At 38.9% G+C, this 23,752-nt stretch overlaps 1 protein-coding gene across 1 annotated transcript; it reads left to right on the top strand.

Moving 5' to 3' along the window:
* Window positions 1–1,641: 1,641 nt before the first annotated feature.
* tamalin (trafficking regulator and scaffold protein tamalin) lies at window positions 1,642–22,471 on the top strand. Its single transcript, XM_041800459.1, has 8 exons — window positions 1,642–1,994; window positions 6,610–6,662; window positions 8,575–8,629; window positions 12,907–13,009; window positions 15,788–15,881; window positions 18,916–18,982; window positions 20,028–20,094; window positions 21,646–22,471. The coding sequence occupies exons 1-8, from the start codon at window positions 1,797–1,799 to the stop codon at window positions 22,125–22,127; spliced, it is 1,119 nt and encodes a 372-aa protein (XP_041656393.1). The 5' UTR covers window positions 1,642–1,796; the 3' UTR covers window positions 22,128–22,471.
* Window positions 22,472–23,752: the final 1,281 nt, after the last annotated feature.

Here is a 23,752-nt window from a genome sequence, read left to right as displayed (position 1 = left end):
TAATATGTAACACTTCTGAAAGAGTTAAATATTGTACAATATGACAGAGCTCCAGTAACTCTGAAAACCTGTGGTGAAGTGGGTCTCGGGCAAGAACAAATCAGAGAGTCAACCTCATAGTGAGGCAATTCATACTGATAAAGAAAATGCACTATGCTTCCTTCAGGAGCACTTAAAGTCACAAACGGGAACTCTAACTCAGTGGATAACTTCACCCATGGTGCAAATATGTCTCACATCAAAAAACAGCAACCCGCCGCACATATGAACACAGGACTCTCAGCAGGGGACATCCAAACACAACTAAACACTTTGCCCAAGGGCATGTTGGGAAACTTCCCCCATGCATTCCTCGGATGCAGCTTTGATCAATTGACTCCCTGCAGAGTTGAACTTAAACTGATGGATCAACACAGTCAAATAACTCCATCGCCCTGCTTATGTGTAACAAATGGGACAGTTTGTTTTTTCAATTTAAAATCCATTTGTGCTTCCTATTTGGGTGTATATTAACAATGATTAGCATTTTATATCTATAATAATGATAATAAATCAGAGCTTCAACCTCACTCAGACTTTAATCAACCCCACTCTTCAAATGTTCATGATTACTTCAGAAATATGCCTTTTCACAACTATTCACTTTAATTCTGCAAGTTTATCATCATTTTGTTGATTAAATGTCTGTAAAATGTAAATAAAATGTTGAAAAATAGTAAAGAATGTCCATTATAACACGTTGCATTTCAAAGTGAGTTTGTAAATGTCTCTTCTCGTTGTCTGCTGTATAATCCAACATTATTTTAGCGTATAACTGTGCAACTAAAGAGGCTGACATAAGGGACAGTTTTTCTTTAAATTATTCTAACAACTTGAAAACTATCAGTTAATTTAAATCGATTCAATTAAAAATATATATTTTCGTCCCCGGGGGGATATTCAAGGCATTCAGAGCAGCAGCATTACAAACAGCAGAACAGAAGTTTAAAAAAAAAAATCACAATTTAACATATAAGAAATATGTAAATAAAAGAGAAGTTTTAAAACATATTTACAGTATTTATGTCTCTATAAAAATATAAACAGACTATTTTAAATGTAGGTCTCAGATATTGACAGTAAGTGCAGTTAAATTTATTAAACAAGCTGTAAAATTACAGTAAAAATGTAAGCAAGGAATGGTTGAAGTGCAAAAAGACAAAGATTTTAACTGGAAATAAATAGATATACAGAATTACGTGAAATGGACCAGTACTGAGTAAAAAAAAGGGGTTGTAGTGCAATAGGACAAGAAAAAGGGAGGAAGTCAGTAAAAATATAAACAGATGTTTCTTAAATGGACTGGATAAAAGTGCAAAAAAAGGACAAAGTGACAGCAGTGACTGATGAGTGGCCATCTGAGTAACTATATCGACTATTTGTGTTTATTTGTGTTCGGCCTAGTGGTTTTTCTATCAGATTCTTTATTCTTTCGCATTTGTTTCTCAATAACTTTCTAATTTCAAAACAAAAAAACTTTCAGTCTCCTTAATGTGTCACAGAAACGTCCGAGGCACACATGAAGGCATCAAAAAGGATGCACGTCAACACGGCTATTGGCACTCATTCACGTCCTTCACTACAAAGTCTCCGCCCCCAGCCTATTCACAAGAAACACACTAAAGTGACATTGTAGTTAGTAGACTCCACGTTGAGACTCACACAACAAACCGGCAGCATCTCTCTGTTCCTGGTTTGTTTCTGCCTCTGTACTGAAGCTAAACAACTCCGTTTTTCACGTCGTCTGTGAGCTCAACATGACGTTCAGGAGGCTGAAGAAGGTGAACTCAAGCGGGCCAGACTCCTCTGGACCCGCATCCCAAGACGACATTTATTTTCCCTCGTCAAAGTCAGACAGCTGCAGGACCAGAGACTTACCCACGAACTCCTCCGAGGTCTACAACTACAAGACCCTGGCTTACTCTGGAGGGACCCTGCCGAGGAACTTCAAGAAGGTAAAGGGTCCATTCAACTCTTTTATGAGCTACATTTCTCTTCCTTAAAATCACTATTTATCTCAAAAGAACTTTTTTAAACGTACTTTTAAAGTTTGTCTGTCTGAAAGTCATCAGTCTTTACAGAAGACATTACAGTTTGCTCTATATCAAGTTAATCACAATCTACAGGTAGAGTGACTCACCTGTTTGTCTTATTTAACAGCATGAGCCACGTCTTAGTGCCAGTTTGGGGTTTTATCATGAGGTTTTAACACTTTTTGCTCAGTTTGATGCACTTTTTCTACCATAACAAGTATCTAACTAGTAAAACATTATAAAATTACATGAACAAGTCCTGAATGTTTTACAATTACACACTTAAACTTCCTCTGTATACAATTTAATCTAACCTGGAGGCAGAATTACTCACTTTTTTGCCATGAATTTTGAAACTTGTTTTTCACCACATTATGTTGATTCTTGATGTAGTCTTACCAGCCAATGGGAAGAAATTGGCAGTATGAGTTATCAATCTCTTAAGTTAAGTATTTAAAGTTAAAATCACATTTAAAGTTGCTTGATATCAATTTTATCCCAATCTCAATGTAGAATTTTTTTTTTTTGTCTTATTTAAAAGCCTGAATCATATCAAGCGCAGTTTTGGGGTCTGTATGAAGAATTCTTACCAATTTCTTCTCAATTTGCTGTTTTTACCCACCAGGATGGGGGAAATATGCACCAAATGGACTTTAAAACTTGCATAATATAAAATTTACTGCATTTATAGGCACAACAATAAACCTGTCTGCCTTATTTTCAAGCATGATTCATGACAAATGTCAGTTCTAATTTAGTATGAGGGGTTTTCACTACTCTTTACCCAGTTTTCTGGTGTTTAACCTGCAAAAAGTAGAGGAATATTCATAAAATCCATAGTTAACCCATGAACTCAGATCGTAAGATTTAAATCATGCTTTAAATCATTTTGACTTACATATGCAGGAACAAAAATGAACTTTTTTGCCTCATTTTCAAAGATTGACCATGTCATGTGCCATTTCTGGATTTGTATGGAGAATTTTTCCATGTTTTTATTATTTAACCTGCAACAAGGAAGAGATCGTCAATGAAACTTAAGATTTCACAAAACTAGCATATCATCGTTTTCTAGTTAATAAGGCAATAGAGTCAGACTCCACAAGTTCTGGCTGTCAATGGTGGACTTTCAGCACTTTTTAATCCACCTTTGGCTCATATTACCCTCCAGAAAGAGAATATTCAATATAATTATGGCTAGACACTCAGTGAACTTTCCATAACCTTATCTGACAGTAAAAGTCTGAAGCTCTGAGGAATGCAGTCGGCTCAGATCTGTGGTCTTGTGAGTCTGAAAATGTTGCTCTCAGTATCTGCTCAGGGCATCTCACTGAGGGCAACAGAAGCTCATCAGGGGGCAAATGTGGACCACCCAAACGCTGAGTGATCTCTACTGCTGTGTCACATACAGCAGGGCCTCATGGGTGGACTCAATGAATGAGCAACAAGTGCTTCAGGTCAACCAGCAGGGTAAAAATATCTTTACCTTACTCATTCTTACATAAGAGATAGCTGAAACGTGTCGATATAATCATAGAGATGATTTCATGCAGGCAGCTAGGAGACCATTGTGATTGTTTTTTTTTTATTGTAATAAAGTGGAATATGCTCCAATAAACAACAAAGTTTAGTGTTTTAGCAACACTTAAATCAACTAAACTATTTTTTTTTTTCATTTCTTTAATGATTGATGCCAACAGAGCAGCATTTTTGAGAACCAGCCATTCATTTGTGATTGTTTAAGGCAGAATATGATGTTTAAACAGTCATATAAAGAAAATGGCAAAGTCTTTGTACTCTGCCTTAGGGCTGTTAACAACACCACGTTTTTAAACATTGATACACATTTTGATCAAAATCAAACATAATCCATATCTGGCACAAAAAGTTGGATGTTTATGTGAATAATTGCCAAAAACTGCAGACAAATTCACGCACACTGTCTGAAATGTACAAATAGGTTGGCAGCGTTTCTATACAGAAACACTGCCAAATAATTTGTGACTTTTAGACAATGCTCACTGTCTCTCTTTGGTTGGAAAGATGACTGAAAATCTGAATTTTTCAAAGCTTTGGTACCCATTTTAATACCTTTCTCTCTAAGATAATGGAGACTGGATCATCGTATGGTTTGACAGGTATTAAAGTATCAAACATTTTGACAACTTATGATTGTTATTTTGACTCTACTAAAGTTTTTGTCTCTATAGAGAATTTATATTATATTTAAAAAAATTCCAAAGTCAAATATGACATTTCCAAATGTCTTGTTTAGTGCAGAAGTCGAAATGATTCAGTTCAGAGTCTAGAGAAGTAAACAGAAATAATTCACTCTTAGTCTGCTGGAAGGAGATTCTGACTATTTTTTCCAATGATGTACCTAAACTAGTTTATCAGCTATCTTGATTTTAAGCTATCAAACAAATAATTTTGATTCAAAGACTGATTATTCCAGGTTTACTCTTTAAAATTGTTGCCCTCATTAGGAAACGATCTACAACTTGACAGATAAAAGCCTCGCCTAGGTGTTCAAGTCCCAGACAGTGAAAGTCCAGCAGTGAAGGGAAGCTCCATTATCTCTTTATTCAAAATAGCCAACGTGCGTGCCATGTCTCCCTTTGCTCCTCACTTAAATCAAAGTGAGAGCTGTTTTGGTGGGAGGGGCAGGGCACAAGATGTGCTATAAAGGAAGAAAGGGTGCGTTTGATTTACCTCACATGATAAAACTTATGGACAAAAGCAGGAAAGTGGACCAGCCCACAGGGTCCTGGGCACCCAGTATGCAGTGAGCTGTATCAGTCATGGAAAGCAGGCCAGGTGCCTATAAAAGCATAGCTGCTGTCCCCATATAAAGAAGCAGAATCCTTCCCATCCCTGCTTTAAAGACCACATCAGCATTAGACACACGGACTTGCCAACGATACCCAAAAATGTGCCAAAGAGAAGTTGGAGTACTTTTTGACCTTAACCTTTGCTTCCAAAATGTTTTCATTTATTATTAAGACAGAGTGGACATTTGTGCAAAATTTGAAGTCAGTTCCTCAAAATGCTCTTGAGGTATTGTGTTCGAAAGCAAGGGATGAACATGAGGCCCAATGATCTTTATGTCTGACCTCCAACATCTGATCAGACTTAGAGAGATTTAGAGTGGGCATTAGTGCAAAGTTTGAAGAAAATCCCAAATAGTTTTCTTGAGATACCGTGTTCAAAAGCAAGTGATGAACAAAAGGCTTAATGCCATTGACCTTTGACCTATGAATTCCAAAATCTGATATACTCATCCTTGATTTAGAGTGGATGTGAGTGCAAAGTTTGAAGAAAATCCCTCTTATCATTCTTGAGATATTGCGTCTACAAGAGTGACCTGGATGTATGGAAAGACTAACCCCTGGCTGTTGACGGCAGGAGGCATTACTGTCTTGGGAGAGCCTAATCACAGCAAACGTTTCAAGCTGATAACAGCATGTTTGCCTGGATCAGTTTAACCAAATTTGAAGAGGAGGGGTCCAGACTGACCGCCCCTCTTCTTCGCATGGGCCAGGACCATGTCTTCTTTAGGGACAGTGCATAGAAGAGGCTGGAAACTGGTGTGGTTAATGGGTTGTTTTGTACATTGTACTGGTGAATGGAGCTGATTTTTATACAATGGAGCTGATTTTTATACATTTAATTCATTGATAGATTCTCACTAAATAGGACTCCAAAGTTTAAACCAAGCTTGTACTGTAAACAGAGTCACATTCTCCTCAAACCTACATACATCTACATAAGCGTCCAGTAGCTGCAGTGAGGGACTACAACAGGGCATTGTGCACAGGGATCCTGCTGCAGACGCCCCCGTCGGTTGCTCTCTGTGGGTTTTTGGGGAATAAATGCACTCATTGAGACTTTTGCGGGACAATTCTGTAAGTGTTGGGACATAAAGAAAGCAACATTTTACTACCAGAGAGAGCGTGACACAAAGCGGCCTTTCATACAAGCTGCTTTTGAACATGATTGAATGGGAACAGACGAGGGTTGATAGTGAGTGATATAGTGGACTGATGCCTTCCTTATTTACACAGCCAGGTAGGGCTGGGTCCTGACCTGCTGTTCACTCTGGTTTTCACTCAGTGACTTTATTATAAAAGGCTCAGTGTTCACTAATGTGTCTTATTTGTGTCTTTAAATAGGCTGGAATGTGTATAAACTGCTCCAGTTTCACATAAGTGATCAACAGAGCAGCTTGTTTTTGTGTCACAGTATAAGCTAATTTTAGGCGCACTCATACTCAGGTAAACAAGGAGCAGCCCAACACGCATTTCTAGTTTCACCTCTGATGTTTTCCTTCTGACATAATGGCCCAGTGGCTTTATAAAAACCACACACAGAGCACATGGCACAAGTGGGCTGTGTCCAGACTCACTCTACCGGTTGAAGCGATGATATGTAGAAAAGGAGTGTTGGGGAAATGTTGTTTGGGGAATCCCTCATGAGTAATCTTGCTTTAAACTCAGCAGGTGTCTGACACGCTCCTTGTTTCTTTTTCTCTTCTCAGGGTGGCGGCCTGCAGAAGTGGAAACCCCTCACACAGTCACCAGAACCACAGAGGTAAAATCCCTGGCATCATCGTCATTCACATTTCTCCTCTTTGTGACGTCGTCCTCTTTTTCTCTGTTAATTGTCCTCCATCATTAGCATACACATTGAGGTTTTGTCATGAATTTTCATGCTGCCGCCCCCTCGTGATGACGTGTCTGAGACACAGACCCTCTCACTGTACATTCAGCTGTGACGTCCACGTCGCTGTCAGACACAGAAGAAGCCCTGTACTGTCTCTCAATGTACAAAAGAAAGAATACAGAGGAGGACATAAATATCTTCTTAACCTTGTCCTCTTTTTCATCGTGGTTTCTTATTATACATTCTTATATCCAAAATGTATTTTTATAGATTAGCAAAGTTACTGTAAGCTTTAAAACACAAGGATTTAAATCCTTTATTTAAATGCTTTAAAGTTGGGTTGTCATAATGATTAGTACCTAAATATTCTGGATCCTGTATGCTTGTAACCAGTACAGTCTTAATGAAGCCGTGATCAGCTGTCAGCCAGCTGATCCCACAGCCAATCACAGCTCTTTCTCTTAAACATGACACACCTCTCACTAATTCAGCATTAATGCTGATATACCACACTACTGCTGCTGCTGCTGCTAAAGCTTAACCTCCACCCCAGCCTGCTCCTTTATAGCATGAAGCTTGTTGCACCCTCATATTTAGATGCTACTATGCATTAATTGCTTTTTAACAAATTTTATTGTATTTAATACACATTGTCATAAATCAATCAATCCACTTTCTAGCCATTTTTTCCTTGGAAAATCAGGGAGCATCTTTTAAGCAGAGCCTTCTCCGCCAAGTAAAACTGTCCATCCATTTTGCAACAAAATGGTTAGATGTAAGACGACAATGTTCCTGAATTAATTTATTTTAATGATTAACGGTATAAAAAGGTGCAGAAGCTTTATAAGAACAGTTACATTTTGTAAGTTAATTTCTAGGGAAAAAAAAATGGTGCGTACTGTCTAAATCACACAGATACACTGGCATGATTTCAGGACAAACCATTACCAACATATATGTGCAATGTGGACCGTTTTAAGGAGTTTGCCTGCAATTTTTGATTATTGAATTTACCCAGATTTCTCAAACCCCATCTTAAGTTATTACACTGGGTGTAAATTGAAAGATAACCCTTAGTTTTAACTTGATTTTACAAGCTTTGAGCATTATATAGTTAAAGCACATCAGTGGTTTGTGCAACAGCTCAACAAAAATGTCTGTTCCAAAGGCGGCCAATGATTTTGATCCTTGGAGTTTTTGTGTTTTTGTGAAATAAAGTAAAATAATGTAAGCATCCAAAATAAAACAAGGATTACATATGGCAGCTATTAATTTTGTCCTTATCTGTACTTTTGACAACCTCAGAGCAGATAAAGCATGACAAGACTCTCAAGGGGATCCTGGACTAGAGCCCAGTCAGCATCTTCAAACATCATCATTATTTCCTCTTAAACAAATCAGAATTGCAAAAAATCTCAGATTAAACCCCTAAAAAGCATAAAGTTCTCTCTTTTTAGGCACTGATGCTTCCGGATATTTAGCATTTTGCTCTGAGAATTACTAAACAACTCATGAGTCATCCAAATGGTTGCTGATGAATCATCTAGGCTACAACTTTTAAACATTTTCTTGCTCTTGTTTCTTCCTCTCTGCACACTTAATCTGCATGGTAAATATGCACCAATTCTGCACTGATATTGTTCTTAAAAAGTAGAGATTTCTCACATTTTCAGGCTTGAAACCAACAAAGTTTTCTCTGTTTTCTCCCTCGAGGCTAGAAAACGATTCATTTCCCAGCACATGCTGGTTTTAAAGGACATTTTGTGAGACTGTAATAGAAGATGTGATAACTGTGCAGGATAAAATAACAGTTATGATGTTTTCTCTCTGTGTTTTCCAGGAAGGTGGTGGTCCTGGAGAAGAAGGAGGAGGAGTCGTTTGGTTTTGAGATCCAGGTAAGAGGATTAAAGGCGACATACTGTGTGTTTGGGGGGGGGGGGGGTTAACCTTTTGAGTGCCATTTAACAGGATTTCCCTGATAGTCCACGTCTCTGTCCGAGGATGATGATGCTCGAGTGACTGAAGCGTGTACATCTTACCGTGTAAATCTCTTAATCCCAGCGTTTGCCCGCAGGGATGAAAGGGTGCTCATCAGCGAAATAACTCTCTGATTTCAGTCTCATGACTCCAGAAAAGTGGAGTTGATGTTTTTTTCCCAGTTTGAGTATTTTTAGCCGTGCGGTCTGCTCACACGCCTTCTTTCTAATACCTGCTGCACTTAGCATGCAGACGTTTCGCACATTTGACCTCAGTATCTGTCACATCTCTCTTTTCACCCTGGAGCACCGCCTTACAATGTCCGCTCTGTTCTGCAGCAGACTCTGTTTTTAGATAGTTTTTGAAAAGGATAAATATGGATTAGGTTTGTTTGAGTTTCTGTAAGCAGAAGTCTTCTCTACAGGAAGGACGGATTGTTCTATTTGTGTTCGATGGAGGTTCCCGCCCTTCCTGTGTGCCTGTAGCCAAAAGGAAGTGAGATCATGAGGGCCAGTTGGAGGGTCAGCAGAGAAATGGATGACTTTTTCCTCCTTTCTGCCTTCCTAGGTGTCCTGTTACATTAACCCAGCTCCAGAATGTAAATGCCATATTTGCATCTCGGCCATATTTGCATGCTTTTGTGTTTATCTTTCCGGCTGCAGAGAAGGAAGCAGCAAACAGGCCGATGTGAATCATTTCAAATTTCCATAAGAGTCACTCATCCAAGCTGGACGCTTATGTTTTTTTAGAGCCACTTGACTTTAACAGACGGAAAATTTGATACCTTATTTTTACGAGACAGTCTCTGGACAGGTTTGTTGAGGGAAAGGCCCGAGTTTCAGGCTCTGTCAGCAGCTTTAAGAAGGCTGACTGGTTTGTGTGACAGGGGAAGTTTATCTGCGCTCTGCAGTGACCTTCAGCAAAGAGAATGAAACAAGGAAGACATGCAAATACACGTGGAAGTCATAAATATGTTTCCAAGACAACCCAATATTTGTTAGATTAGAAGCAGGTATGGGTTACCACAAAGTTCTGCATTTACTAAGCTGCTGCATGGGAGCTGCAAGTTACCACTGCATTTTCTAATGTGCTCATATGCACTTTAAGAGGTTTGTAATGATAATTTTAGCCTTCATAGTTTACTTTTTAGTTTATTTTGCCAGGAATGAAGAGATTGCAATGCGACATAAATGGGAAATGGAAACATAAAAGAGAGAGTAATTTAAGAAATTAGAAATGAAATAACAGAGGATTAGAAAATATCAGTTTTATACCAAAAAGTTTTGTGCTATGAAGAGAAGCAATGCCCTGCAGATGCACTTTAATGCTTCTGCTGCTAGTTGGGGTTTTAAGACCTTTTATAAGAGATACAAGATTGTGTATTGAATCGGAAACTGGAGAGAAAGAGTAGGAAGTGCAGGAAAGGAGCCCCATGCCATTTGAATTCTGGCCTCCCATTTTGGGGACAACAGCCGCCTGGACATAACCATGAAGCTACCAGAGTTGCTTTTTTTGGTCTGAAATTTTCCGGTCTGTGGGATATCAACACAGCAAGGAAAATGTTGGACTTAAAAAGTGTCAAATTTGGAAGACGTTTTGACAAAGAGTCTGTTTAAACCTCAAATTGTTTTCAGCTGAACATTGGAAGTTATTCACGCAACTGTAGACTTTCATCTTTCACAGCAAAAACAAACTCTGATGTACTTGTCTGCAGATTTGATCAAAGTGACATTTTCTGCATTTTAATGAATAAGCCAGCATGTTAATGCTGTTTGAAGTTTGTACAGTCAAAGAGAAGATAAATATTCCGCAGTGTGTGTTAGATTTGTCTGATTGATATCAAAGTTTCTATTCTTAAACTTCCCTGGACTGTTTCCTGCCAGGGCACAGCAAAATGACAAAAGAACAAAAAGAGACAAAAACGTGTTGAAACCTTGGAATTTGACTCAAGTCCAGTCAGACCCCAAAAACCTCAGATTATTTTCAGCTGATCTTTAGTAGTCATTTATGCAGATATGGAGTGCATTTTGGCTCAGAGTGAATAAAGTTTTTCGACCATTGTTGAAACAAGAATGCTGTTGCAGCCAAAATTTAAGTTTACCAATAAATACTGCAGAAATTCTAATCTTAGCAAGTGGATTTGTCTAGTTTAATGTTAAATATATCTCATTACTCAGGTAAAAAAAGCTAAACTCAATTGCTGAGTGTCTTAAATTACATATTCCAAATTAATCTAGATAGTACATCTAATTTAAAGAGACATTCAGATATTTTGACTTAATAAAAGCCATTCAGACCTCATTTATTGCTTGCTATTTTTGTAAGTAAAGCGTTCATTTTCACATGTCAGATATATCTAGACTAAAACGTGAGTGAGACATTTCTGACTTGAGATTAGACGAATGCACTCTCTTAGATTTGAGTTTTTGCTGTGAAGAAAGGAATATTTGCAAATAATATATATATCTTTTAAGTTTACAATGAATTATAGAGTAAAGGGTTAGGGAAGTCTCATCAAAAAACAGCAATGGCATTTTTTTTTGGTTTGCCATGAAACAGGAAGTAATCTTAAAACACAGGTATAGCCGTGAATCTTAATGTGTGTAGAATTTGTCAAAACAGCATTCAGAGGATATTATAAATAACTTACAGAAGCATCATTCAACCAACCAGTTTTATTGTTTTACAATAACTTAAAATTAATAAATTAAAATTTGTTTTAGTGTCAGGAAGTTGTACCCTGTATGTTTAAGACACAGTGTAAGATTTTTTCAAACCAGCCAAGCCTTGAGCTGCAAATTTTGTTCAAGTGCAAAAAAAAAAGTTTTTTTTTTTCAGCTTTCAATGAATTGTTTAATTGTTTTCCTTTGGATCAGATGAACCCCCTCTGAGGGCTTAATTCAGGAAGAACCCCTCGGATTTTGCTGAATTTTCTGAAATTGATATCAATCTTCTTCTCATTAAAAAATTTTGTGCCAAAATTCAGAGCTCTACTAGTGTTTGAGACTGATAAAACTACTTCCTGTTTCATGGCGAACTTAAAAATCGCCATGACTACATTTTTTTGGTGTGACCTGGACTCAAGCTGACCTTAATCCACTGGTGGTTTAAAAAAGACTACAACAAACAATGACCCCAACTTTTTTTTTTTTTTCAGTGGGAATTTCATAAAATTTTGAGAGACGCCTTCCCACAAATTCAATAAATTCCTGCAAATGTAACAGTTATTATGTGTGCATTAGGCCACTGCTGTTACATTATTGGGATTAACACATTAAAAGCTGCAGATTTGTTTTATGTTTGTGGTTTATTATGTTTATGGGTGGTTATAACATTAGCAGGTTTCACACCATATCCTTTCAACTCACTGTCACACTCTGATTTAAAACTTTAAAATATTCTAGTTAATAAAAGTAGTCAATTGAAATTAAGGCTGAGTCAAAAGGATACACCTAGTATAAGAGATACTTTAACATCTGTCAACTAAAAATTTTAATGGACGATTTTATGAATGAGATAGATTTGTTTCCTTGCTTTAGTTTTAATAGGAAGATTGCAGCATACCTGATATCCGGTAAATGAGATTTCCTCTCAGTTTGTGGGTGAGATGGTGCAGAGATAGTTTTCTGACTGCGTCTCAGAACTCAGGAATTTTTTTTTATGTCCTAATTTGCTGGAAATAAGTTTATCATTAATGAACGAGATTTCTGTTGTTACAGCCGATCTCTGCATGTGTGCTTTATGAAACAATTACAGTGGCTAAAACAAGCATATGTGATTATCCATTACGAACACTTCCTGCTGTGATTTTTCTGCAGCCAGCGTGGAATATTTACACCACTTTGTTGCTGTAAATGAACATATGGGGTTGTCAGAAGTTTTGCTGAAAAGGGAAGGTGCTTAAATAGTGCATGACAGGAGATTTTTATCAGCAGGTTGTGTTCAACAAGACGAGAGGGAAAAACCCTGACTCTGCATGTTAACTGGCACAATCAGCTGCTATGCCTGTCATGACTTCCTCAGTATGTCTTTCAGTGGTTTATCTGTGTATCATTTTTATGCAGCCTGGTTTTATAATTGCTGACGATAAACATATTGTGTAACTGACGGGTAATTCCTGTAAAGATGGAGGTGGAGAAAGTATTTGTTAAGGTATTTCAGAGGATGATAAACAGTGTGCTTGTTCTCGTTTCAGACGTACGGCCTGCACCATCAGGACCAAAATTTAGTGGAGATGTGCACATTTGTGTGCAAGGTGCACGCTGACAGCCCTGCGCAGGAAGCAGGACTCAAAGTTGGTGAGTTTTCCATGTTATTATTTCAGCTGTATCAAAGCCCAAAATAACTATAGAGGGGGAAGTGAACGTGTCTGGAGGGTTTTGTTCAGCTCATCCTCTTTTTTGTGTTTGCCAGTTGACATTTGTGTGCCGAAAGTCAACAAAAGCTTTGCTGCTGTTTAGGGAAGTACAAATATGACCGTGTGCCCGCTCATTTTCCAGTCAACAAACAAAGTTGCTAAGCGGCTGTTTCAGTTAAAGCGTATTTGCCGGCTCCTCTCGCCCATGTGTCAGACAGACCCAGGGAAAAACAATCTAACTTAAGTGAGGGTTTATTTTTATTAGGTAAATGTGCCTCTTTGTGACTCATGAGATCCAGTTATCCAATCACTGGTGACAAATATTTGTCACCTAAAAATCAAAAGAAAAAATGCCCGATTTACCTGGCTGTGACAGCACTTATTGGCCTCTCCACAGCATGATTTGTGACATGAATGAGGGTAAAGTGAATTGAAGTAAATCAGACGAAGAATAAGATGACAGCAGGATAGAAAGAAATTGAAAGGCTAAAGGCTGATATTAGATGATACTACTGCAGATAAACGCATTAGTCCTACACTTAACCTTTTCAGGAGACTTTGATGTTTCTCAGTTAATAAGATACATCATGATGAATCATCAAATTATTGTTTTACAGAATACCAAGTATCTAAGAATGAGTGTACTGTGATGTTATTGCTACCACAGCCACACAACATGCATAGCTATCGTACTGACTGTTTCATATTGCACCATATTGTATCCCCCTGAATTTTACTTGTCATATTAAATTGTACTGTGCTGTATCAGATTGGATTGGATCATGTCCTGTTGTATCATATTGCAATCGTATCACATTGCAAATATCCTATTGTATTGGGGGGTGTAACTTTTTTTTATGATTTATTTATACATTATCAAGTAAGTATTTCAACACATATAAATACAGTGGTCACATGGTACAGAAATCATTTGCAAAATGTCTGATTTGAGAACATACTGTTGTGCATCACACCTTATATAGACTGTGGCAAGGCAGTAAAAGTGCTAAGGGCGCATGATTATGCAACCAAACCTAAAACAAATGGACAAAAAAAAACCAAAACATAAACATTTGAAAACGATCACAATTAACATACTTTGCATCCCACATGCTATCAATATAAGAGAATAAGACTCAATTGGTATGTCATTTTTTGGTAAAGTGAAGTAGAGAGGGTTGCTCAGCCAACAGGGTCAGCATCTAGTTAGAGGGATCTGACATGCTCTATAAAAGGTACCATACTTTGTTGAATTTTGTTAAACCACCAACAAAGAAGAGGAAGTGGCTGACATTTTTAAACACACGAAGAAGAAAAATTGCAGTGCAGCGAGACCCGCCGCCCTTTTTCTCCTTCTCTTCAGCTCCACACTGTTTTTAAAAGGCTCCGAATGCAAAAGCAACAAGATGTTACCACTGTTAATACACTTTAAAAGCTATACGGACCGGTAGAGGTAGAAAACACAGACGACAAACGTGTTTTAAGCGGTCTACTCGGACTCCGTTGTAACCTCCCATCCTGTGTTTACATTAGCTAGTCTGGGATCCAAATGAGGAGATATTGAGCTGTTTTCTGTTTTGCCTTTAATTTTGCATATTTGTTGTGTTTGTCTTATCTTTAATACATCACAGGCTGTACCAATTATCAGTGATAGTTCTTAATAACACTAGATGGAACAAAGGATTGATTGATTCAAATGTATATTTCAAACATTTAAACAAGTATGGGTTGCACTAACGTTTGTACAAAAATAAATATATTGATTAAAAAATTAATTATAATAATAACAAGTGAGGGGCATCTAGGATAATAAATCTGGGACTTTTCTGTTTTTAGCGATAAACTAACCTGTACCAAACTGTGACCCCAAAACCAAGGTACAAACTGAACTGAACCGAACCGTGATCCCTGTGAACCGTGACCCCTGTGAACAATTACACCTCTATATATTTAATCATATTGTATTGTGTCATCATGTATCGTATGGTCTCATATCGTATCGTATTGTTTCCCTGGGTTACCCTGGGGTTTCTCATCCTATTTTTACTGCAGTAAGAGAAACTGTTCAAAGTGTGATGAGATGAAGGAGCTCTGTTCTACTTTCCTCCATCAATTTTCTCTGGTTTTCAAACTCCCCAACGCTCAGTCACACGTGGTCGCTCCTAGCGTTTTGTTTCCGTCTGTGTGTCTAAAGAAACAGAAGGAGGAAGGTGATCCTCAGCCTCCTCTGCCGCCTACTCCCTACTCCATCAAAGCAGAGTATGTCACTTCAGTTTCACTTCCTAAATTCCTCACATGCTCGCCCTATTGTTCCCCGTGTTCTGCTGTGGACGCTGACTTCATCGTTTGAAGCAGATTTCAGGCGGTGCCTTAGAAAGAGGAAAATGGGCTTTGTGCTGAGACTCACAAAGGGCAGCTGTCACGCCTGAGAGTTCACATCACATCTCCTGACCCGAAAGTCTGAAGTGGAACGGTGTGACTCTCACTCATATATAAAAAAATGTGGCGTTAACATGATAGAGTCAGATTCTGCCCCGTTAGCTGAACACCACAACTGCAAATGCACACATGGCGGCCCACATTTGTTCTGCACATGTGTAGAGGCTTGATTTAGAATCAAAGTTGGCTGCAGTTTGTTGTAATTGAAGCCACGGTGCATTAAAGAGCATGCTGGTCTTATGGCTGCTGATTAACACAAGTTTTCTGTTTGTATTTTTAGGAGACACCATCGCAAGTGTGAATGAGGCCACTGTGGAGGGATTCCGGCACAAAGAGATCGTTCAGCTCATCAGGGCCTGTGGAAACTCTCTCAGGTACATACGGCATCACAGGAAACCAAAAAGCTGCAGACATTAATCTATATCAGTTATAATTTTGTTATCAGTGCTGCGATCGGAAAGCTGAAGTTCCTGTTTCAAACAAAATTCATCTGTACCTCTGCTAGAGCTTAAATGAAAATTCCATTATATCAGTTTTTCACATCCTTGTGTACTTTCTGTTATTTTTCCCCTCGTTATCTTTTTTCTTATGAGTGAAAGAGTTTTTTTCTGTCACGTAGGTAGCCTAAGGCTTCTCTATTAGTCCCCCACTGGCCAGATAACTAATTCACATGATGATGGACACTTTTTGGATGAAAGTTTTATAAAAGTAACTCCCAAGTTTAAGAGATTTCTTTTCGAGAAATTGCAACACTCCTTGTATGTCACCATTTTATCTCACTTTTGACCATAAAATCAGCTCAGAGTTGGTCCCTGTAAAAAATCTCATTTGATTTAGCCGCTAGATATGCAGTGCCCTTAAAAAGTATTCATTCCTTTGGATGTTTTACCCTTGTATTGATTTTCTAAATCAATCATGGCCAATATAATTTGACTTTTTTGATAGAAAAACCCTTTAATGTCAAAGTGAAAAAAGATTTCTACAAAGTAATGTAAATTTAATAAAAATACGTACATATAAATATTCACGCTGTATAAAGTGACTGACCTAATTCAGCAGAGGTCCAATCAATTAGTGAAATGGGGATCACCTGACTGCCTCAAGTGATTGTAGTATAAAGACACCTGTGTCTGGAAGGTCCAGACAAAAGAACACTCCAAGCAACTCGGAGAAAATGTTATTGAAAAGTATAAATCAGGTGATGGATACAAAACAATTTCCAAGGCACTGAACATCCCTCAAAGCTCAGTTAAATCCATCATTAAGAAATGAAAGGAATATGCCATATGTGTAAATTTGCACAGATCAGGCCGTCCTCACAAACTGAGTGACCGTGCAAGAAAGAGACTAGTAAGAGAGGCCACCAAGACAACTCTGACAACTCTGAAGGAGTTACAAGCTTCAGCAGTTGAGATGGTAGAGACTCTGCATACAACAACTGTTGCCTGGGTCTTCACCAGTCAAAACGTCATAGGAGAGTGGCAAAGAGAAAGCCACTGTTGAAGAAAACTCAAGATTAAATCTGGACTAGAGTTCACCAACAGGCATGTGGGAGACTCCATGTTAAAGTGGAAGAGAGTTCTTTGGTCCAGTGAGACCAAAATGGTGCTTTTTGGCCACCAGACAAGATGCAGAACACTGCGCATCACCAAAAACACACCATCCCCACTGTGAGGCACAGTGGTGGCAACATCATGCTGTGGGGATGCTTCTCTCCAGCCAGCCTTGGGAGACTTGTAAAGGTAGAGGGTAAAATGAATGCGGGAAAAATAAAGGAAAATCCTGGAGGATAATTTTATTTAGTTTGCAAGAGACCTACAGCTCAGAAGATTTTTTTTTCCAGCAAGACAACAACCCGAAGCATACAGCAAAAGCTACGCTAAAATGCTTTCGATACAACAAGGTAAATGTTCTGGAGTGGCCAAGTAAAAGCCCCGACCTCAATCCATTTGTAGCTGGATTTGAAAGGGCTTTTCCTGCTTGATCCCAGTTCAACCTGTCGGAGTTTGAGCAGTTTTGCGAAGAAGAATGGAGTAAAATTGCCGTGTCCAGATGTGAAAGCCTGATTGAGACCTATCCACACAGACTTAGTGCTGTGATTGCAGCCAAAGGTGACTCTACTAAATACTGACTTGAAGTTGGTGAATATTTATGCAACCACTTATCTTACCTTACATATTTTTATTTAATTGGCATTACATTGTAAAAATCTGTTTTCATTTTGACATTGAAGAGTTTTTTGTATTTTTTTGTCAAAAAAGCCAAAATATAATGACCATTACTGATTTATAAAATCAATAAAAGGTAAAACATCTAAAAGTTGAATACTTAAAAGCACTGTATGTGGTCAGCAGATATACAGAGTGGGCAGGTTCTGCTCTGTGTGGAGATACATGGTGTAGTCAAAGAATTGCATCTGCTTTTCATTGCATGTGTTGAGGAGGGGAGCTGGTGCACAAATGATCCAAATGCTTCTCATTCTGACGAAGCGTTTCTAACCAGTTTATCTTTGCTCAACCGGGCAAGGCCTGATGGCTGCAGCGTAGGACATTCAAGGGAAAATCTAGACTTTCATCCTTCAAAATCTAGATTTTCCACAAATACGATAATTCCATAAAATTAATTTACCACCCAGGCTTAAGACAGACGAATCAGTTAGGTCTGTCATGCTTGGAAAGACATTATTGGTTTGATGTGTGGTCTGACAGGTCAGGAAGCGAAAAAGCTGAACAGTCACACTGAAAGGGGGGTTAGAAATCCATCTCATGGCTCGTTTCTCATCTCTGCACAGCTGACTAGTCAAAGCAAAAACGTGGAAATTAAAATCAAGAATGAAGGCAAGAAAAGCCCCACAAAAGATTTTGTTTTATGTCTGTTTTGTTGAGCTAAAAGTTTAGGCAACCATAGTTTAGAAAGGCCTTTGTCTAAACTGAATGTTGCTGTTTTCATTCATAGCCACACTTCTTCCTCATCTGTCTTCTTCTGCTTGTAAAAGATAAAAGAACAATTAGCACAGCCCGTTAGCCATTAGCTCTCATAAAAGACCTGAGGTAAACCGCATCAGAGTGCCAGCTCTGGCTCAGACTTTCCAGACTGACATCATCAAATTATACTTACGAGTTTAATCCGTATGAAGCGTCAAAGTGAAAATGAGCTCCCAAAGTCGATCCCCCACTTGTGTGATTCAGAGGATTTCGTGTCTGGAGTGGAAATTGTATATGTTCCTCATCCTTCCCCCGCTCTTGTAAACTGTCCGACATCAGACCCCTTCCCGTTGCCGCCTCATGAAAAGACTCTTTCATATGGTTGCATTTGTTTTTTAAGTTGCTGTTTACTGCTCTTGTAGTTTTTAAAAGTGCTTCCTGTGACGTTTATTAATTCTGTTGCCTTCTGGTTTTACTCTTACAGGCTGGAGACGGTTTACAGCGACTCAATCCGGAAAGCAGAGCTCGAGGCCCGGCTGCAGTATCTAAAGGTGAGACCTTATTGCTTCTTCTGCAGAAGTTTCAGCCTGTTTGTGTGTCTAGCAGTCACACACAGACACAATACGTTACATTCTAGATATAGACATCCTCCCCCCTCCCTCCACACCTGTCCTCCCCAGCAGCACCACCTGTTAAATCAGCAGCTTGTCCTGCAGGCCCGCTGATGGCTGCACACATTCTTGACTGTGAAGTGCCTCGAGTGAGCGCGCTTTCCCCCCAAGATTACAGCAGCTGTCCCGCTCTAATCCCGTAGCCTCTGAGAGCCGCGACACAGCCGCTTCCTGAGAGCCTAATCCCACGTTTTCAAAGATTAACATGCTGATGGGGAACGTGCTGCATTAGAGGTAGATTTCAGAACTAAATACCATAAAATATGTAAATCACCAAGAAGAATAACCACATACAGTTATGTTTGTATGGAGTTGCATGTCAGTCAGAGGTTCTCAGGGAAGCTCTGCGGTGCGTCATATCCTGTAACTCTCACTATCAGTCAGCTTGGTTTTTCTGTTTCACACAAGCTGTCATGATATTTATGCCTCCATGCTAGTGACAGGCTTCAGGTTTTCACGTTGTCTGAGCATAATAACACAAACATATCCTGGGGATATCTCAAGAGCACTTGTCTCAAGACAAGGTATAACACAGAGAAAAAATACAATACAATAATTTATGCCATTCTACCACACAGTAGTCCACTATTTTATTGATTTTTTTAGCCATCTGTGATGATGTTTACCTTACATTGATTCACATCTTTGAATTTCTTAATGCGGCCCCAGGTAATTGCTACATGGTGATAGCTCTCATGTTTAGATTTTTAGTCTTTTTTTTTTTTTGCTCTACAAATTTATATTTCAGATTTTTTTTCAGATCACAAGTAAAAGTAGAGATATTACCCTGGAATGCTGTTCACTTAAAAGTCCTGTCTGCCTTCGTTTTTAACAGCAGACATTTAAGTCTAAATCCATGTTGTACTGCCTTGATGTTGTCTTTTTTAGGGTGCAGTTATTTCAAATATCTGTTTTTTCTTTTTAGCAAACTCTTCATGAAAAGTGGGATGAATATCGGTCGTTGATGGTGCAGGAGCAGAGGCTTGTTCATGGTAAGTTTTTGCAAAATTGTATGCATCTTTTCTGAATTAATTTACCTTATTTCAATCAGCCAATCTTAATTTGTAAAGCACTGATTCCTTATAAATGTTATCTTAAGGCACTTTTCAAAAAGAAAAGGTCCAAACCATTCTTTTTGTGAAATTATAAAAAGATATTCCTTTATTAGTCCTTCTAGGGGAAATTCCAAAATTTACAGCAGCAAAAGGGTGTAATTATTGATTTACTTTACCCTACATTAAAGTGATATTTCAGAATGTTTGAAGTTGGGTTCTAAAACAGGCTAAAAATCAATATTGGCTTAAATGTATGCCATTTTTACCCAGAAAAGAAGCTTAATTACATGGAACTACTGTGTCCATCCATAGTGCTGTATAGGCTACCGTCCTTCACTGTGCCCTCTAGAATGCAATCTATTCAACCCTCTGAGACCAACATTGTGGGTTATGTCAAGTAGAGACACAGGTTACAAAAAAGTAAACAACTTTCGAACCATAAGTCAGTCATAGCTACTTACTTTTTCCTTCTTGCGTCCTGCCGTTGTGCTGTTCTAATGACGCTATCCATGCCTGCATATCCCTTACAAAAGCTTTTCAAGTGAGCCTAGGACTTGGGTGACTTTCTGATGATGTTTAGAGCTTGACTGTGTACCATGTGGTTGATGTTTTACAAGCTTTATAAGACAAAAAGTCCAGGTGAGACAAATGGTTCAAAAATACCTTTGGGTTTTGAGGGTTAAAGAGGCAATGCAGACCGAAATCTTGTCTCTAATATAACTTCTAATACCAAGTAACTTATACAACTCAGCTACTAAAATACCAAAAAAGCCTTTTAATCCACCATGAGCACAGCATTTTACAACACAGCAAAGAAACAGGGGCAAAAAAACACCTTATTACTGTCAGAAACCTTAAGCAGAACCAGATTCTTACCAGCCATCTTCCCAAACTGTGTTGGGTTTGGAAAGTTTGATAGAGGGGGACACAGAATAACAGAAATGGATGGAGCACCATTGACAATAATGACTAAAACATATTTGTTTCTACAATGCTGAAAATAATAGTAAAAGTATGTGTAGTATTAGCAGTGACAAAGAAGTATAAAAGACAGACTATAGTAATGTTAACCTTTAACGATAATGAAATAAAGAACTGATGAGAGTAATTACAGCAGTTGAAAGTGAGCTGCATTTAGACTCAAATTATCATTTGTTTATTTCATCCAGATTAGACTTCAAGTGCACTTTTGCATGATTTGAATACATGAAAACAAGCAATAAAAGTGTTAAAACATAAAAGTGATTTTTAATCTTGCTATTTCCCTTTCAAAGTTGTTTTCCCAAGCATTTTTCCTTCATTAGTGGGCTGGGCTTCCGTTAAATAGACAATAAAACCCACACTGTGTTAATAAAATAAACATGTTTTCAGAGAACTGCCGTGTATTCAGCCCAGTCTGAATAGTTTCCTTCATGTGTTCAGCGTTACATAACAGTCAAATTATCGGTTTACGAGTGTCCTAACTTTGTTTTTCTTTCTTCCCTCCAGGCATAGTAATGAGTGATGCTGCAGTGTACGAATCCCTGGAGTCAGCAGGCATCTATGGCAGCCTCGGTACTCCCAGCCCCGCCGCCCAGCGAGCCCTCCGCTGCACGGGCAGCACCAGCAGCAGCGCCAGCTTCCTCAGCACGGCCACTGAGGACGACCCGCTCTACCAGACCTGCCTGTACCAGACAGATGGCGGCGTGGACTCAGATAACAACAGCACTGACAAAAAGAACGAGCAGCAGCAGAGGCAGCAGCGCCTCCGACCAGCCAGCGAGCTCTTCACAACGGCAAAAACGCAGCTTACCCGCAGCGCAAGCACACGCAGCTACATTAGGGGATCTTCATCATCCGGCCCTGGGGAGAAACAGGGAGGATTCAACTCTCTACAGAGGAAGCCCAAACAGAAAAGCTTCCGCAGACGCCTCCTTAAATTCATCCCTGGACTGAACAAACCTTTAGAGGAAGAAGAGAGCAAATTGTGAGCAGCAGACTAAGCTGTAGAGACTGAAAACACTCTAAAGACTTTAGGCCAAAGAAAAAAATGCAAGCAGCCCCAAAGAGTGAAGAGACCAAAGCGTCATGGAGCCCTCAAAGCTGTACAGAACTTTTGTTTCCATTTGTTTTGTTCATTAAATTATTTATTTATTGTAAAAAGTCTCTGATTTGTGTACAAAATGAAGGATTTTTCTGTTTTTACTGCATGCACCCAGTTTTGTTTTGACCCATTTTGACATTTTCTAAGAGAGAAGTTTGATAGAAATTGATCCTGTTTTTATTTTTTCCACTTAAGTTGCAGCTCCTTAAAATAAAATATGTGTCATTTTCAGATTGTTGTTTCTTATTTTGTGCAGAACTTGCATGAAAAAGCCTCATCAGCTTGCGGGCACTGCAGCTGCCAAAGTTAAATTAGCACTCAGACTTGGAGTTGAGCACAATCTGTTTGTCATTTCCTCTGTTTGGATCTGTCCAGCTTCATGTGATTCTTTTAAATATAGTTGGTGTTTACAGCTCCACAACTCTTCCTTGGTTATCACAAGAGTTTCTGAGGTTAGTATGCGGTTTAGTAGAGCAAGGTATCCAGAAAGGAGGCTGTTGTATCGCCTCTGACACACTTTATTGTTGGGAGAAAAGCGAGGAATGTGCGGAGAAAGGCATGACCCAAAAATTCCAAACACAACCGCTTTCTTTCAGCTCCTGCACACGAATGCCGAGTCCTCCTCTTCCATGCTCCCATATTCCCATGGCTGCTTCAGTTGTCCGAGATCTCACTGTGTGTGCCTGTGTTTGGGCGGGGGTTGCTCGAAGTCTTTTCATTCCTGGCTCCCAGCTGACCCGTGAGGTCATGATGGTCACTCTCTCTGCTGGCCGTGCCGGGTTGATCCCTTTTGTCCTCTGCCGCTCATTCACAGATGCGTCAGGAGTGTTGATGATGGTGAGCGATGGTATGTGGCCATGTGTTGAGCCGGACCCTCTCCCTGCCCTCTGAGTGCTGGGTGAGAAACAGGAGGAGGGGGATTGATGGAGAGGGTTGACGCTGACATAAGGGATTGTTATGCAGGCTTGGACCGTGGTTTTAGAGCGACTGAGCTGAATGCATAACGAGGGGGTAATTATTCAAGATGATGGTACACTAAAAACAATGTGTGAAAGGGCCATTTAACAGAGAGCCCAAACAGGGAGGCTGTGGCTCAGTAATTACCCCAGAGGGAGTTTAGTTTAAGGGGGACATCGCCCTACTGCCAAAACACCACTGTTGATTCATCATGGGGTGAATTTGTTTTGTCTGTTTAGCAGAGTGTTTCATGTACTTACAAAAATCAGGCTCTTGTGTGCCATTTTCCTTGTTTTAGGGTGAAATCTTCATTTACTTAAATGGAAGATGAGTTATTTTTAAGCTGACTACATTTTTTCTTGATTATTTTTATGAAACGTTCAGACGTTCAAGGCCAGAGAGAACTGATAATGTTTTCTTCAAGGGTGTCTGGTTCTTAAATCTCTCTCAAAACAAAACAAAACAAAACAAAACAAAAAATAGAAAAGATAATCTTTTATTTGAGTTTGTCCTGCGAAAAATAATTCTAATTATGGATTTTAATGATGCAATATT

This window comes from Cheilinus undulatus, linkage group 11 (genome assembly GCF_018320785.1).
Source record: "Cheilinus undulatus linkage group 11, ASM1832078v1, whole genome shotgun sequence".
Classification (NCBI taxonomy): domain Eukaryota; kingdom Metazoa; phylum Chordata; class Actinopteri; order Labriformes; family Labridae; genus Cheilinus; species Cheilinus undulatus.
Note: the sequence above shows the minus strand (reverse complement) of the source record. Positions and strands in the feature narration are given on the sequence as shown.